Source organism: Leuciscus leuciscus (genome assembly GCF_965113295.1).
Source record: "Leuciscus leuciscus genome assembly, chromosome: 2".
NCBI classification, from domain to species: domain Eukaryota; kingdom Metazoa; phylum Chordata; class Actinopteri; order Cypriniformes; family Leuciscidae; genus Leuciscus; species Leuciscus leuciscus.
In genome coordinates, this window is record NC_138726.1 from 39,728,362 (window position 1) to 39,747,037 (window position 18,676).

The following is an 18,676-nucleotide window of genomic DNA, read 5'->3' on the forward strand; positions in this document are numbered from 1 at the left end:
GCATATATTCGATAACATTTGCATTAGCAACCAGTACAGTACTGATAGCAATGTTGCTGAAACAACGAAAGCATTTTGCTGATACCTGGATAAGATTAGCACAGCATGTGACAATGACACCAGATATAAGCCTAAAACACAGCCATGTTCCAAATAACGACTGGGCTAAATAACCATGTTTCCAATAGCAACTAACAGCTTTTAGAGCAGTGGTTCTTAAACTTTTTTTGGTCGCGCCCCCTTTAAATTTTTTTAAAAAAGAAATCTGAGCATGTTTCCAATAGCAACCAGATAGCCTTAAGAACAAGCGTGTTTAAATTACAACAGATAGCCTTTAGAGCAAGCATATTTACAATACACTACAAGGCCTAGCTTTAAGACCGCCGTGTTTCCAAGAACTATATAGACCAAGTGTGTCCGATACCCGACAGAATCAACGCTGAACTGACTCAACTGAATAGTGACTGTTACTATGTGTTTTTAGAGCTGTGCCGCAGAACAGTAGAAATGATTCCGTTTGCACCATGGATTGTTATTTCCTAACTATCACCGCAAGCTGCCTGAATCTGTGCTGCATAGTGCTAAAAGCACAGCATGTGCAACGCGAGCAGTTGTCAATGACAACAGATAAATAACGCACATAGCCAATATGATCGCATAAGCCTAGCAAAAACATTTTAATGAAAACTACTAGATAAGCCCAAGCAACACGTATAGCATTAGCAACATGCATGTTGCCAATACGCTGATAGCTTTTAGCAATGAGCATTAAAAAGGAACTTAGCTTAGCTTCGTGGAGACTTTCAGAGATGAATGGTGAGTGAATCACATCGAGTCCTGTGTCAATAATGCAGCGATGCGAGCAGCAATGCAGACTGAGGTCACTTCCAAATCAGGCAGCTTATGATCAATGCGGCGAATCTCGTGTTTAAAGGGTAACTAAACCCTAAACCAACTTTTTTTAGTTAATGATCTGTAAGAATGAGGCTTAATTAGTGCTGTTCATTGATTCAAGTAGTTTTTTTGACATTTGTGTTTAAAGTGTTTTAATTTTACAAAATATGGTGTAAAAACGTCTGAGTGCTGCCCTCTTCAGGTTGAACAGTGGCTACTGCAGTTGAATTTTCCTATTGGAAGTTGTGGTACCCTCTGACGTCAGAGGGTACCAGCTAACCACACCCTTGCCTGCAGAGAGATACGTCACAGATGCACGCCCCCTCTCCACTGGGCTCTGCCTACTTTTCCAGCATTTTTCAAATATTGCTAGTGGGTGGAGTCAGGCTCTGACCAGGGGTTTAGTTACCCTTTAAGTTCACGAACTTGAATTAATCTGAGGTGAACGAATTGTTCTCGCTAAATTCCCGATTGCACGATTCCTTGTGAGATGATGTGGTTTGCCTGCCAAATTTCGCCATTTAATTAGCTCCTGAAAAACGCGATAGCTGCTGATAATACTGAAGGAGCTTATATGTAGCCTATACAGTGATGGGCGTCGTATTCCTATAGGTAGGCGTGGATCAGCTGAGAGTCAGCTGATGCAAGTCAACTAACGTGACCTGCCAGAACCGACGCTACGCTTAATTTTCATGTTATTTTTATTTGTCAACAGTGTTTTAAATAAAATATTGTCATTATCACAGAAAACTTTCTGCATTTTCACAATTTCAAAAAACATAATTAAGTCTGATTTATAAGCTGCTTTCCTCAAGGGGAACAAAAAATGTCTGCACACGGACAAGGATTTCAGATATTGCCATCTTTGTGGGGACATTTTGTCCTCACAACGTAGGGTTTACCTGGACCACACACACAAACACACACACATAGTTGATGATCTTGCAATAGCTTTTGAGTGGTTACAACAGTCTAGGATGTGTTTAAAGATAAATGTAAGCCCAGAAAGTGAACTCCTGACCCTCTGATTAACCACACCCATTGTGTCCACTGAACCATGAGCAACCTGACAAAGAGCATCTGGCACAATACAGTGCTGTACAGGTCCCTGAGACCTCCTGCACCCCCCACCCCATTCCCAGATAGCACACGCTTCTGAAAACTCCAGTTGTCACGGAAACCATTGTTTTGCCCTCCTTCTTCCTGCCATGCATTCCTTCTCACAATGCGTTGAAAAGCAAATTGGCCTTTGACAAAGCGCTGGAGGACTGTTTAGGAATGAGAGCCGAGGAGATTGGAGTGGATGAAAGACACACAAGGGTAAGAAAACACACTCCAATCAAACGAATAAAAAAGGAAAAGAGTGGAAAAGAGTGAACAACAAGGGGGAGCCGACTTTGAGAGCTGGTCATTTCAGCAGTCTGGAAGCACTGGTACCTGATATCACTTAGACAGATGTTATCTGCCCTTCCCGCAGATGGGCAGACACGGGATGAGTGAAGGAGTAGAGAAAAGACAAACACATGGAAAAAGATCAGACACCCAATGAGAGTTCAGAACTTTTTTCAGACATACTGATACAGACACTCCAGAACAGTCAAAAACAGCATGTGTTTGTTCCTTTAATGCCATTAACACAATATGAACAAGTTAGACATTGCTTCAAAAGCCAGCTTGGTGACATCTGACACCCGTAGTAATCCTGAGATGCTCTGACTAATAATAAGGTAAGCTATGAGACTGTTCCAGATGTGCTGAACCAGTCGGATGGTGCTGTGGGTGGTCAAATCTCTTCCCCACTTATTGTCTGCAGTAGGTATTTGAATTTTTATTTTTTGAAGAGAACTCTCAAGGTCTAATTGACAGTGTGTAGCTTGATCATCTGTAAATCCATTCTATTGCATCTGTCTAAGATGATAAAGAACAAAAAGCCAAATCATACTTGCGAATGCGATAGTGTTGTTATACTGAATATCTACAACATGGACGAGTTTTCTGGGGCCACTTAGCTGGAATCCTTAAATAAAGGTACTGTCATATTAGCAAAATATTGCGGGGCAAAAAAGGTCAATTGTCTATTATCAGAGTAGCGATGTATGTGACTCACACAGAAGTCACTTTCAAACCAAGAAGCTTTCTGTTGGTCAATGTGGTGAATTTGCGTGACCAACTTCAAAACAATACAAAATCTGTATGGGGAAAACTCATGTGGATTCCTATTAAAATGATTTTAATGTGATGATTTAAAATGATTTCGTCCATGAAAATTTGCTGGTGTGACTGCACCTAAACAGCAGTCGTGCATAAACAGTGACTGCAGAGTCAAAGTGTTTGGAAGTCACACATTTTCAATGATAGTTGCCGATCCGAGGCAATGTAATACAACAATGACTGCTGCATCAAAGTTGAGCAGACTTTAATTTGTAAATGGACAGCGACACAATGTGGTGACTATCAAAAGAAATGAAGACAATGGAGCTCACGTAATCCAACAAGCGGACACTGAAACCAGCAGAGATTTAATGGATGCCATGTGTATTTAGTTTTAAAGTTGTTTTAGCAGTTCTATAAACATTTCAAAATCTAAAAATATGCAAAATATCACTAAATAGGGCCATACTCAAAAATAAAGGCTGAGCAAAAGATAATTTCAAATCATCATAGAGGTGTTCCATTTATCATATTTTTCCATGACAGTACTTGCAAACAGTGTCAAACATAAGAATTAGAAAACAAAGCAAGAGGAAAATAGTGAAAGAGAAAAAAAAATCATCCTCACAGTTCTTCCAGATAGGGCAGGTTTCTGAAGACATTAGCAGGCAGCTCAGTGATGTTGTTCATGCTGATGTCCCTATGGAAACAAAAGAATAACATGTTCATAGTGGTTTTTGAGCAGTACTATTTCTATAGGTTAACATAACATAACACAAACATTTACATTTGCTCTTTGGATGCATTTCTTTTTTGGATATACATTTTATGGTTGGTTTCTTCACTATTTTGTATGGAAGAGAAGAGATCATGGATAGCTTGTGCTGGGATTTCGCTCACGTGACAACATAACTAAAACTGACTGTGTGCGGACACTTATTTCAACCAGAACTTAAAGAGATTTCATGGTCATATCATGATTGTTTTAAAGGTACTCCCTCTGCAATCCAAAAATACCATTTACTAAAAATAAAACTGCAAAAAGGCGTGAATTAGTTAAGCAAATTGTTATTGTAAATGTAAAATAAATAAGACAATATATGGAAAACAAAAGAAAGAGTAAAATTACGCCTTTAACACAATTCAAAATAGAACAACTCAAAAAGTGTGCCATAAGGCAACGTACATTATTTCAATTTGATACATTTCTTTTTGAGTGGCCCCTCCCACAGATCATGTTCATGCTTTACAAGTTCGAACAGAGATCTGTATGTCTGTGACGACTGATAAGACCTGAATCCAGATCAGACAGTGAGATCAAGCATCACGCAACAATAATTGAAGAAAGCAAAATGTATTTGATGTCATCAGTGCTGCACTATGGTGTTTTACCTCCACTGTCATGCAAGTACGACATCAGTGGCTTATAAGTTTTTGCTTGGGAGATGAGATTGAAAAGCTATAAATGTTTGCATTTCCAACCAAAAATCTATTTTTCACATATACATATTCATACATATAATCTTTATTTCCCATCATCCTCCATAATCTCTCCTGCTTTGTGCAAATATACATTGTGCAAATATTTTGACGATCCCAGCCTTTTAGCTGTGGCTCATACAGAAGATAAAGTGATTTCTGAGTTAGCCATGGCTAATGCAGTGGGTTACACATCGAGTACAACCACATTGAGTATTCCCGTTAATAATGTCCAATTGTCCATAAAAAACAAAATAGTTTTTAGGAAGGACTATTACTATTACAAACTTGATCATCATGAAATCTAATTTTCATCCAATGAGGTGGTTCAAATTTCATAGTATAGTAATAATTTACATAGAAACAAAGTGCACACTGTATGGCTAAATTATCTGAATTGAGTCAGATTTGTGAACAAAGTGCTGTTTGTATGTCTGTTGCTGTGCATCAAGCCTGACAGACTTCTTTTTCAAACATTAAGTAGTAGACCATTATTATGTTGCTTCAGTCTATACAGAAAAAGAAGGGTTGATAAATAGGTTCATAAAGCATTTTTTTTTAAATGAGATGTTCTTTTCCCAGGGTCTGTCAAGCTTTAAAACAAAAGCTTAAAAAATTAGCTTGGCCAACTTTTATTGTGCTTTTTGTCATCTTGAAGTTTGACAGCCTCTGGTCACCATTCACTTTCATTGTAAGTAAAGAACATCCATTCTCTGAAAAAACTGCAAGAGAAAAATAAAGCATTCAGGTTTGGAATGAGTAAATGATTGTGAAGTATTCCTTTAATGAAGCGAAATCCTCTACATTTCCCTCACTCTCTTTTTTCTTCTCTTAATTTCAATAAAACTATCTCTGTCCCTCCTTCTCTCCCTAAGGCTCTCAAGCTCTGAGCATAGAGAGAACGAAGGCTGTCAAGGAGACCGAGAGATAGCATGTAGCAGCATGACAAAAATGCAGGCAGTACACAAAGTGTTTTCCTCTCTCTTTCTCTTTCTCCATTTGGGCTGAAAGGTGAAATGTGTGGGCAGCTAGAAAAGCAAATGGTAGATCCGCAGTGAGAAAGGTCAGAACACTGACCTTAAAACACCCACCGTTAGTGACGCCACAACACAAACTCACAGAGAGGAAATGAGAACCAGTGCATGTAGATCATAATAAGTGTGTTTTTATGTGGCATTCTACTTGTTATACATTTCAGTCCTCTTGTTTATTTATCCTGCCGTATTCCAGCCAGAATTGAGTGTGTGTGTTTCTGTCTTTGTTCTGGAGGAGATGCAGGTTTTTTCAGCTGGGGCCGAGATCTTGATTAAGAATCCATTATGTGCGGCTTCAAAAGCTGGGCCGCACACAGTAGACGTGGAGACGGGGTCTGACGGAGCCCAACAAACATGCTACAATAGCTAATGAGGCACATCCCCATCCCTGAAGGTAGAGAAAAACAAGGGGAAGAGAGTCTTCACCATCTTGTATTTCATTGCAAGGGCTGTCTTGAGTCTTGAAAGCGTATATGAGCATGAGGGCCTCTGGCCACACTGTGTATCAGATTACCCCCCCATCTCACACACCGAAAGGGGCCTCCCTATCCCCCCTGCAGCTATGACCTTCCATCGCTCCGCTATCTTTTTTTCTTTTCTGATCCGCAGGTTACCTGCCCTATCCAATTACCCTTCAGGCTGCTTTCAATGGACCATGTACCACCAGAACACTCCCCTTTCTCCTCTCATTCCTTATCATTCACTCACTCCTTCTCTCTCTTGGTGGTGTCCCTGGACCCCTATTTGTGCAGCGGTCCTGGTGGTCCTCTGGATACATTATGTATTACTGACAGTCCTGTTCCTCCTGCACACACACACACACACACACACACACACACACACACACACACACACACACACACACACACACACACACACACACACACACACACACACACACACACACACACACACACACACACACACACACACACACACACACACACACACACACACACACACACCTTTCGTCCTACTGCAAACTCTCTCAGTCTTTTGGCTGAGGTGCCTGGGAGCAGGATGAGAGAGAGAGAGAAAGAAGACTATGTGTATGTGTGTTTGGGTCTGTGAATGTGATCTCTATCCCTGAGTAGCAGGTTTCCTCATTAGGGGCCAGGGGCCGCACTGCAGTGACAAAGACAGGGACGGAGACAGAGGCCTACTGGAGCCGTTACCGGAGGAAACTCTATCCTATGAGACTGATAACGTGTGCTCTTAAAGAATGTGTGCATTTGTGACTGCTTCAGACCAGTTCTACTGCATTTATGTTTAAATAAAGCATAATTATTAACCTTGTGCATTTGGACCTTAAAGGTGATGTGTCTTGTTTATATGTCACCAAACTGAATTGTAAAAAATATTTACAAGTCTCAAACTTCTACACTAAAAAAAAAAAAAAAAACATAAAAAAGAAAATTCATTATTGGTGAATAAACAATTTTCTAATTGCTTGAAAATTTAACAAACAATTAAGAAGAAATGGCAAGTAACATGGTGTATTTTCTTTTAACATACACACCACAACCTCGAAATGAAAACTTCTTAAATGTTAAAATGTCTAGTTCTTACATTTAAGGGATATTTTACCCGAAAATGACAATTCTGTCATGAAAAGTTTTTCATCTGTGGAAGACAAAATAAGACTTTTTTGAAAATATGTTGTTGTTGTTTTTTTTTAAATTGGGGTCAATGAGGTTTTATGTTATTTTGACTCCCAGAATTCTTCAAAATTATTTTGTGTTCTGCGAAAGACAGACAGATTTGGAAAGACATGAAAGAATTTTCATTTTTAGGTGAACTATTCCTTTAAGGAGCTATTTCTACTTGATCAGATGTATTTATAATATTTCTATCTGTATGATATATAGAGATACTTTAAAATTATCTGTGTAAAATTAGAGATAATTTTGCCATGTTTCATCATCCATTTAAAAAAAAAAAAAGATCTATTAATAAACTATACTGTATATAAAATAATTTAATTTACAAGTGTCAGGTTTGTGATTTTTATTAGTCATGTAGGCTATAGCTGCTGACCATTAAACCAAATCAGACTCGTGATTTTAAGACATTAATTACTGCTTTATTTATTCAGAAACAGAAATAACAAATGCTATTTTATTAGTCTAATAACAAGTTCACTTCAAGAATGACCAAACTGCTGACATGATCTTATGGCTAGTACTCCTTGCACACATGGGGAGTAGGGGTGTGCCATATCATACCGTCCACGATAATACCGGTATAAATTTTTACGTGATAAAAAAGTGTCATATCGCGATATCACTGATATAGCGACGCAATGATGTATGGCGCATTACGTTCCCTAGCACGCACAATAACAACACCTGTCTGAGCGTGAGAGCAGCAAGTCAGCCTCCAATGATGATTTAGTACCTAAAAAGGAGCTACTTCAATAGTATTTTAATCATTCCCGCAGGTCTACCACTTATAATGCGGGAAATTCCCCCGCAAACATTGATTTTACCAACCGCGTGAGTGTTCAGCAGTGCCGCGTCTTCTCTCTCTCGCTCTCAAAATGGGTTGCACAAGTCAAGCGTCAATACCACACTTGTGTTTAGCAGTCAGGACATGACGAAATTGTCTTTTGTCACTTGCATCGTAACTAAAGTTTATCATTTTCACTTCTTTTTAAGTCTTATCAGTTTAAACATTTGCGATTTTAAACTATTCAGTACTTTTGCGCCCTCTCTGAGAGATGTTTACTCTGCGTGCATACATACAGTAAAGCCACCTCACAAACAGCTCGCGAGTAACAAAAGTTCTTTTTCGCGGATTATACCGCTTTAACGGGGGAAAAAACACGCAAAATTTTGTAAAAATTCCAGGCATGGTTAGTATATTTGTAAACAGTCGGTTATGTCTGAAATAACCATAAAACGCGTGTGACAGTGTGACAGACAGTATAACAGTAATGGATCCGGGCACTAGCTCTAAAAGTGACAGCAGCCATATGTGTCTGTCATTAATGTTGTCGTCAAAACAACAAAAGATAACTTTCATTGTAAGGAATCAGAATTAATAGCCTATGTATTTAATTTAGTCAGGACTCAGGACTAGTGTTATTTTACATTTGATTACCTTATTCAGTTTCTGTAGTATTTCTGAATAGTGTTAGACCTACCCAAAAACTTTTCTCTTTATTTGTATCTTTATTATTTTGTATATATTTTTTGCTACTTTTTTCAATTTAATTCAAAGATTGAAATCAAGCTTCCTTGTGTTGTGTAAACTCTTAAAAACAAAATTACCCAATTGTAAAAACACAATGAGTGAGCAAACATTTAGGTGAGATAAATGTAATAAAAAAAATTGTCAACATTTTTTTTTTATATCGTCATAAATATCATTATCGCAAATATTCTTGAAATATCGTGATATCATTTTGAATCAACACGTCATCTTATCTTCAAATTTTTTTCATATCGGGCCAATGCTGATGATATTTTAAGCCTTTAAGATTTCAATGATATTCCAATAATATTATGTGTCCCTAGTAATATAGTCAGATTGGTTATTTTTATTATTATCATCATTATTTCTTGAAGAAGAACACTCTACCATGCAATAGTAATATATTTCTGTTATAATTTCTTCAAGTTAAACCAAACTTTTATTTTGACGGGTTGTTGTGAATCGTGAAGACCTTTGAGTTTCTGTGATATGATAGTTTTATCAAATGAAATGGTGAAATGCTTGTGAAGTGAGTGCCACGCATGCTTCAGTATGTGTAGTAGACGAAACTGCAGTTTATTCACATAGAGACACACAGAACATGCAGACTTAATTTCAATAGCAGTCTTTTTGTCCATATAGCGATTTGATTCATTGTACAGTTCAACGTTTGATTTATTCATCCAAAAATTGACAAATTCAGTGACATTCCACTTTATACAGTAATTTAATTTCCATTTGTGACATTTGTGATTCCGTCCGTGTTTTCTGCATTGTGAAAATCCAACATGTAATGGTATTTGCCTTGTTAAATTGAGTTAGTTATGTGGAATATTTATTGTTGTGTTATAAAGTTATAACCATTAGAAAGAAGGGTATGCAGTTAATAGAGGTCTCCTCTCAATACACTTTACATAGCGCTCTCTGTGGCCATTGAACAGATGCAACAATTGTTTCAGCTATGCGCTGGCATGGCGCTATTTGAAAAATACAAATCGTACGCGAAATTGAAACTGGTATACCGGCCAAGCACTAACCCAAAACATACTTGAGCATGTTTAAAACGTTAAAAGTCTTGTTTTAAACACCAGTGACAGAACGATAATGTAAAACCTGCTGGGTATTGTGAAGGTGAAATCCTGCAACATGCTCAAACAGTTAAAGATTTCAGCTTGCAAAGGCAGATACAATTTGGCATTGTCATTAAATTACTAACTCTAGGAATACAAATAAGGACCACCCTAAGCGCTACAGATGGAGCGTGACTGAATGGAAAATACATACTACAAACATGGAAGGAAGAAGAAAAAGCTTTGTGTTAGGAGAGCTCAGGAACATGTCAAGTCTCAACAGAGCACTGCAGATTTTCTGCCTGTCAGTAAGAGTAACAGAAAAAGAGCAGGAAAGAGACAGAAGCCTAGTTAAACTCATGCTATAGGACAGAGAACATTGATTTATGAATGATAGCCTTATTTTCTAAGAGGATAGCGTCATTCACCTTTTCTAAAACAACATTTATTCTTTTAGAGCTTAATGCAAGATGCTCTCTAAATCACTCTGAAAGAGGCACAACTGGAATGAACACTCAGGGGCAAATTCACTAAACGTTTAAAATTTTGCACAACATCTTAGCACAAAAACCTGTGCATATTCACTTACTACATGTACTGCAGTCTAATTCAGTTTTTCAAAAAATTACAAAGCATATGAGATTAGACTTACAGCCAGACATATACTATAAATATATGCTATTTATTCAATAGGCCTGTTCTTCAGTCATAACAAAATGAAATGCTGTTTTGAGTATTATTCTATAGAGACCTACTAGATGACACTTATCGGTATAATAAAATATATGAAAATGATAAGCCCTGTAAAAAACATTTAAAAATTAATTTTGTTAATATTTCAATATTTCAAAAGCTGTACGATTTTGAATAAATTGAGAATCACTTTTTTTGTGCGTTTCATATAGAGATCACGATTCTCCCACAATCCTGCACGGACAACTAAACCAGGGCTCGCAAAATTTCAAAATCGCTGGTAGCCCTTCGGGCAGGCACTCTTCAGATTTTGGTAGCCCGAAATGAATTTTACTAGCCCAGATAAAAAAAACAATTTTCAATGTAGAAAATTGGTTAGGAGTCAAAACAATGAATCAAAAACTTTTTCAAAACACAAAATATCAACAAATATGCATCTGGTTCTAACTGAACTGAAATGTGTGTGACAAGTATGGAACATGAATCAGTCATGTCTGTGGCTCAGCCCCCAATGAGGGTATGATAAAAAAACTAAAAAAAAGTAACACTTTAGTTTAGGGTCTAATCTGGGTCTAATACTCACTCATACTCAGTCAGGGGGGTTCGGGGGCACCCCCGAGAAAATGTAGATTTCTCTGATCTACATATGTGCATTTTAAGATGTTTTGAAGGCCAAAAAAAAATGGATGTAAGTGGCCAGCTGATTATTTTTCTCTCCTCATCAGCATCACACTCCTATTCTCTTTGTCTTCCCCTCCTAAAGCTGAGCTTTGACTGATATAGGCTTTTCATTTTTGTCTGTCAGTGAAGTAAACATATCTGATAGGTTGATTTATGAATCATTTTCTCAGACGCATTAATTTACTGAAAGCTACTAGGAAAGCTAGGTAGTAGGCCTGTCGCGATAATTAAATAACCGTCTGATCGCGATTATTTGATCTAACCGCGATTGTTTCAGACAACCGCGATTATTGCGCTCTTTTATAGACCTACGGCACAAGGGGGAGTCATGAACCAAAATAAATAGACAAGCAGTCAAGCACTAATTACGTTTTCTAGCAATATATTCAAAGTCATCTGAAGCCATTCCATAGCTTAATGTGAGGGACAGTAGTATATTTACATTGTTAAATTAAAGTTCACAAACTCGTCTGCAGCTGTCAATCATTCCGTTCGGCATTCAAACTCTGCAGCTGTCAATCATTCCGTTCAGCATTCAAACAGCGCGCGTCGTCCGGTTACGACAGGATACACGGTAAAACTTTCTCCAATGTGACATTGACGTTATAATGCTTGATCTGTAGATAAAGGGCTGTGGATTTGCATAAAATGACTTTATTTTGCTGGAGTTTTTTGCTGTTTCTAAATGACTCGCTCGCTACCGTGTGCCTACACAGCACAAGGACTATGAATTGGCATCAGATGCACAATAACTGGAGTTTAAAACTGTGAAGAAACAAATGATCAATAAACTGTTGGACTGATATACACTAGGATTTGTGCCCTCGACATTTCTTCGCTTTGTGCCGTGAACTTTTAAATGCGCACTTGTGCATCGCTGCGACTCCATGTTGCATTAAGCACATCATTCTGCACCCGCGATGCGCATACGCGCTTTGTTCCGCTCTGTTTTGAAGCGTATCATATTATCATGGTTTGTGCACATTTGTTTTTATTAACATGTTTAGATTTTATTAAATTACTGTGCAGATGTTTTCAAAAATTACTTTTTGCTGCTGATTTATACACTCACTAAGTTTAATAAACAAATTGTCATAGCTATTGAATATAGCCTATTTATTTAATATTTAAAGGTGTTAACTGTAAACTTACACTGCAAAATGATAACTTACAAAGGATTAAATTCATCACAATTATTTAATGAATGAAGCACAAAGCCCTAAAACAGACAATTAATCAGCATAATTGCCAAAGCCCTAACACAGACAATTAATCGTCAAAGCCCTAAAACTGACAATTAATCGGCATAACCGCAATTATTTTTTAGACAATTAATCGTCAGCCAAATTTCATAATCGTGACAGGCCTACTAGGTAGCCTAACTAAGTTTATTAAATTCATTCACAGTATGTACACATTCATTATTGATCTTATTCCTAATACAGGGCCGTAGACAGGGCTTTATAATCAAAGAATTTTTTTCATTTCTCTGATATGTCCATTTCAAGACATTTTAAGGCCAAAAAAGGATAAGAAATAGCTTTAAAACAACGTCAGTGGGCAGTAGATTATTTGTCAATACCTGCTCTCACTTCTTATCCATCACTCTTTCTTTTTCTCTCAGTCTCATCTTGCCCTGTCTCTTCCCCTCCTAAAGCTGAACTTTTTTAATTTACTGAAGGCTACAAATTGTATATTAATTCTCAACATGTACACATTCATTATTAATCTTGTGCCCAACATGAAAACGGCTTTGTTAATGCTCTGTTAATGTCCCCTCACAATGACAGCAAACTAATCACGTTACATAGGCCTATTTTCAGTTCAAAATGGCGAAATTCGACAAAAGTATATTCGTTTGTCTGATCATTTTTGTCATTCGTTTCACATTTATGACCTAAAAAACTGTCAAATATGAAATGTTTAGTTTAGCTACTTACATCTTATCTCGCACTTGACCGTAAACTGAAGCGAGTCGACCGCTCTGCTCAAATTCGCGCTCAGAAGCTTCTGTGTATATAAAGCCCGCCTACTTTGATTTGATTGGTCATCTCAAATATTCTGACATTGACAGACCAATGAGACTCAGATGAACACACACACACACACCCTGTCCTCTGTTTCTGACGTGCGCTCTGCTCGGAGCCACTGCGGATTGAAGATGAAGAACGCGCTGAATCTGATTATAACAAGACTGAAACGAACAGTATTTCAGATAGCCCGTCGGGCAGGCCGGTTATGCATTTTGGTAGCCCGAATGGAAAACAATATAGCCCCGGGACGTCGGGCAGGCGATTTTGCGAGCCCTGTAAACAAAACACTGAACAACATTATCTGAAACGCCAAGTTACTCTATTTTGATCGCTACTGTAGACATCAGTGTCTATATTCGAAGTATAAACTTTCATCCCAGTAATTCTGTGATCATTTGAATATTTTTAACACAGAAATCACAATACTTTGTGGTTAAAAAGACCGTTTGTGAAGCTATTTCATACCTAAACATGACTGCTTTCTCTGGATCAGAGTGCGAACACAGATTTGAATATTCTGGTATGATTCCGTCAAAGCTTTAATAGAGACAGGCGAATCGTTGTCATTTAGGAATCGAGTGGGTGTTTGAATCAAGATTGTAATCTTTTAATGATTACTCATACAGCTCTATATCAGTCAAAAATATCAGTAAAATGATTATCGGATTATCTCGATTAGCGATCTACCCTCAGAACCAACCTGAAAGATCCAGAATTGAGCTGGCCAAATTGCATTCACCATAGACTTTGTGGGTGTGTTTACAGCGTTACTAATTATTTAGTGAATCAGATGGTAAAACAATACAGAAAGTGTGTCCATGAACATGTGCAGGAATCCAATCAATAGCAACTGCCCTCTGCAGCCTCCTTAACTCCTCCGCTCAGACCCTGAGGGTTAACTTTTACATTTCCACTGCACCAATGAAACATGGGAGCATCCGCGTGTCGGCAAACCACACCAGAACCGCAGCAGGCCTTTCGGTGGCCGCAGCTGCCCACAGAGACCCACATCACAGCTGGGCCAGGCCGCTCACAGCCCTGCCAAGCCCTGAAGGAGCCCAGCCACAGCCTGCCCCATGATAAGGCCCGTAGATGGTGTGTGTGTGTGTGTGTGTGTGTGCGTGCGTGCGTGCGTGCGTGCGTGCGTGTGTTAGGGCATGGGTGGGTCTTGTTCACCGGCTGGCTTTTAGACCAAAAAGGGTGAGGCGTTTCTGTGACAACTCCATTTTGATTGACAGCCCTTCAAATGATCTCTTTTAAAGGACAAGTTCGGTATTTTACACTTAAAGCCCTGTTTACAGATCGTTTCTGATGAAATAGAATGGTTAAGATTGAAATTTGGACACATGCTGCTGTCCCGAGAATTTTAGGTTTCTTTCGCTTTCCCCCCCACCTCCAGAATGGCTGCATATGTGCACTGGAACAATCCTTCCTAAAACGCATTAAACTTTCGTTTACAAAGACGTGAAACTCACCGAGTGGTCAGGGGTGTTCACTGATAAGCTCACACACAAATCCCTGCAAAAGATGCTTTCCAACAGGTTTTATCGTAGTTTTTGTCCAACTCCATTGGCTTGAATTGGATGTGCTGTGAGGTACGGTATTACTCCGCCGCCGGGCTGGAGTGTCTATTATTCAAGCTCTCAACGGAAGAATGTACGGGTGTGAGGCGTTTGGAAAAATAGGTCCACAGTTTTACAACGAATGGTAAAAAACCTGTTGGAAAGCATCTTTTGCAGCAATTTTTGTGTAAGCATATCAGTGAACACCCCTGACCACTCGGTGAGTTTCACGTCTTTGTAAACTGAATCCAACCAATCACCGACAGGGGGTGGGTGTTGTGAGGTTTTGTGCTCGTGCACGGCGAAGTCGGAGCTGAAGAAGAAGTTGGCTCCAAACCTCACAACACCCACCCCCTGTCGGTGATTGGTTGGAACACTATTTGTTTTGGTTTTGAGTGGTTGGTGAAACCAATTGTTTTTGTGTGCAGATCTCAGAGCCTAGGCTGCCTACAGAGACGCGTTTTTTTGACTGCATGCTTATGGGGCAGGCAGCTAGCGGATCGAAAGATTAGATGAATGTGATAATTTTTTGGGGGGGCCTGAAATCACTGATACAACCTTTAAAGAACAAGCATAAAAAAGGGTGTGCGCCTTAAAAATGTCCTCATGAAATGGGACTTTTTATCTAATTTTATATAAATGTTTGTGTATCTCACATGGACCTACATCTAGTCTTATTCAGGGATTTTTAGGCACTTGTGTATAATATAAGGGTGTTCCATCGTTATTGACCGATAATATGATTTATATAGTTTGATCAGTGGTCTCTATAAAGGCCGGTGTAATATTAAAGAAATCTGTCTCATTAATGTTAATCAAACAACAAAAGACAAAGAAAACAAATATAGTAGACTTAGTAGAATTCATCTATATAAAATGTACACAGTAAAGACTGTGCAGTGTTGTTTTATTCTTGATTATTTTCTGTTCATAAAGTTTTATTATTATTATTTATTTAACAGGAATGCTATGTTTATTAAGCTCTAAGCTGTTCCTAATCACCTCTGAGAGAGGAAATGTAATATGTTGCACATGTTCCTTACCAATAAATAAAGAGTTGTCAATTCATGATACTTCCACATCTCTTAAATATATTATACTTCAAATACATTGTTGTTAAGAATAGTTGGCCTATTATTTATTTCGGTGATCGGTATTGGCCAATACTGCTTCCAGTGATTGGTAATCTGTGATCAGCCCCAAAAATCCTGATTAGAGCACAGCTAAATAACACAGTAATGTAAAGTCAGATTATTTTGAGCAATAATTAAATTCATTTTCCAACATTTTGAGTGCGCAACTTGTGGGATTGATTAAAATGGTGAGCAATAACTACAATGCTACAATCCTGAGTTTCAGGGCCTGAGTAGGGCTCAGGGTTTGTTGTTTCAAGCAGGACCTCCACCCTGAATTTTAAGCACATTAGTCTCTTCTCACAAGCAGAAAGCCTGATGGTTTGTTTTTCCTTCAGCATTACATATAGTAGAGGTTGAACGCTAAACACTGGAAGCCTATCAGTGGGTTGGATGATGTCATGCCTGACAAATTCCTCTCGTACTCTACACAAGAGACAAGTTTGAGTCATATTTGAGCTCCAGCACACTGTCTGTCATTCAGAAGACAATTGTACAGTTTGAACTAAAAAATTATAAAAACCAGAAAGATAAGTAAACAGATTGCCTTCTAGTTCACAAGCTCAGTGTAAGACACCTTTCCAAAAGAAGGATAGGCCTGATAGCCCTCAAAGATAGGGCATAAGCTTTATATACTAATTCAAACACAGTACTTGGTTCTTTAAATGTTTGGGAAGACAGCACTTAAATGTTTTTCTTAAAATGTTTGGGAAAAGACGAGTGCCGTCTGACGCAGAGCATGGGATTTAAACTCTGAGTAATGAGTTCCAGTCTAAACCCTCTTTGAACGAAACTACCTGAGATCCTTAAAAAAAAAAAACTACAGACTTACCCAATACTTAAAGAAGAGAAGACGACCACACACACATTATTTTATGCTATGAAAAAAAGTATATAAAAAAAAAAAAAAATTTTTTTTACATTGAGACAGAGAAAGCAAAGGATTTACAGAAAGAGAAAGACAGCAGGAATGCGAGAAAGGAAGTGCATTAAGCTGCTAATTCCACAGGAACACCATGCCTGTAAGCACACAGTGTGTTTGGGCTGTGCTGATAGCCTATCTGTAATGAGATATGGACAAGGCTGAACACACCACCGATCCACACAAACAACATACACTGGAGTTAGACTGCACAAGTGCCAAGAGCAAACCATACACCTTCACCTCCCTTCTTTATTTTCTTAAATGTAAACTTTATTATGTAAAATATGTGCTTTAATACAGTGAATTTTCCAAATGGAATTATCAAAACATTTAAAGGGATAGTTCACCCACAATCCCGTCAGTCCAAACCCAGCTGATTTTCTTTATTGTGATGAACACAATTTGTTGTTTAACAGAATATCCGGGCTGCTCTTTTCCATTCAATGAAGTGGCTTATGAATGGCTCCAAAAAGAACTAAAAAAGCACCATTTAAGTATCATAAAACAAAGTCTCATATACAAACCCTTTGAAGTTCTACAACAGAACAAACGTATTCACTTAAAAAGAAACCTCCCCCTCTGCTAGAGTGCTCAAATTTCAATCATGCTTATATTCAGTTATTTAATGTAAACATCAATAAATCAGTGATATTTAACATATATCAGTGATAATCCAAAATAAATCAGTGATGATAAACATCTCCTATTTTTGTTCAGATTGAGGTGAGGTCAAAAATTACCAATACACTAAAAATGTGGTTAAGTAAAACATCTTAATAAAGTATTTTTATGGGAATAGATATTATGTTAACAAGACTGTAAATTCTGCAATTTTCCAATCCTTTCATTAAAATATAATAATTCTTAATAATTTCAATTACATGATCTCATTGCTATCAAAATGCTTGTTAGCAAATCAGGTTGCTACAGTTGGTATCAAACATGGTGGTGAGAAGGAAACATTCCTCCACTAAAGAAGGATAATGAAGATAATCAGCATCAGTGGATACCTCGACTGCTTCAAATAACAGTTGTTTTAATACAATATCAGCAAGTAATGTTTGGCAGTGAGTGCTGTCCAGATGTCCTTGACAGAATTACCTAAATGTAAGTTGCCTCCCAAAAGGGTTTGATACTGACAAGTCTCATGGCCAGCAAGTTCTTTTCCATAGTACTCCTTCTCAATTTGGTCCATGTGTTCCCTCTCTTTGTCTCTGAATAGGTGAGCTGAGCTGGACAGAAGCTTGATGGGAATGAAACCCAAATAAAACCAGTTTTCTGGGAAGCCATTTCACATTCCAGTGAGACCAGAGAAGCTTCCCACCTTCCAGTAAGAGTGTGTGTACAGACCTGTCTGTGGCTGCACCTATTTGCGTGTCTGTGTGTGTTGTGACACTAAGAGACAGAATGTGTGTGCGTGCTTGTGTGTGTGTGGCTCAGCACTTTCCCAGTTCATCTCACTCAGTATACCCCTGTTTATCGTTCGGCCCATCTCTCTCCCTCTGTTTCTCTCTCCATCCTTCCCCTTCATTCCTTTCCACTGATCTCAGAGCCTCATCCTGTCATTTGTCTGGTGTCCATTAGAAAAAGAAGATGTGATGGGAGACAGGCGTTTCTAACGCAGCAGATGGTCTTCTTCAAGGCTCCATCAGGAAGCTCACATTAAACAAACCCATTAACTGCCAAGGCAACCTGCCTGCGTCCCAACAACACCATTGACCATGAATGATCTCTAAATAATCACATGGCCATCTCTGTGAGCGTTCACAACCCTCCATTTCTGGAGGACAGAGATGAACTTGAGCGTGTGAATGGAGTGAGTCGGA

General features: G+C 38.3%; 1 protein-coding gene and 1 long non-coding RNA gene across 2 annotated transcripts in view; both read right to left on the reverse strand.

Annotated features, from left to right (window-relative positions):
* lgr4 (leucine-rich repeat containing G protein-coupled receptor 4) overlaps positions 1 to 18,676 on the reverse strand; it is a 72,855-nt gene that overhangs the window by 39,958 nt on the left and 14,221 nt on the right. The window contains exon 3 of the mRNA XM_082162590.1: positions 3,674 to 3,745. Within this exon, the coding sequence (XP_082018716.1) occupies positions 3,674 to 3,745 (72 nt within the window). The remainder of the gene's footprint in view (positions 1 to 3,673; positions 3,746 to 18,676) is intronic.
* LOC309493469 lies at positions 9,000 to 14,937 on the reverse strand. The gene is made up of 3 exons (XR_014203947.1): positions 13,517 to 14,937; positions 9,186 to 10,773; positions 9,000 to 9,136 (listed from the first exon to the last, which is right to left on the reverse strand). It is a non-coding gene; the product is annotated as an uncharacterized lncRNA (long non-coding RNA).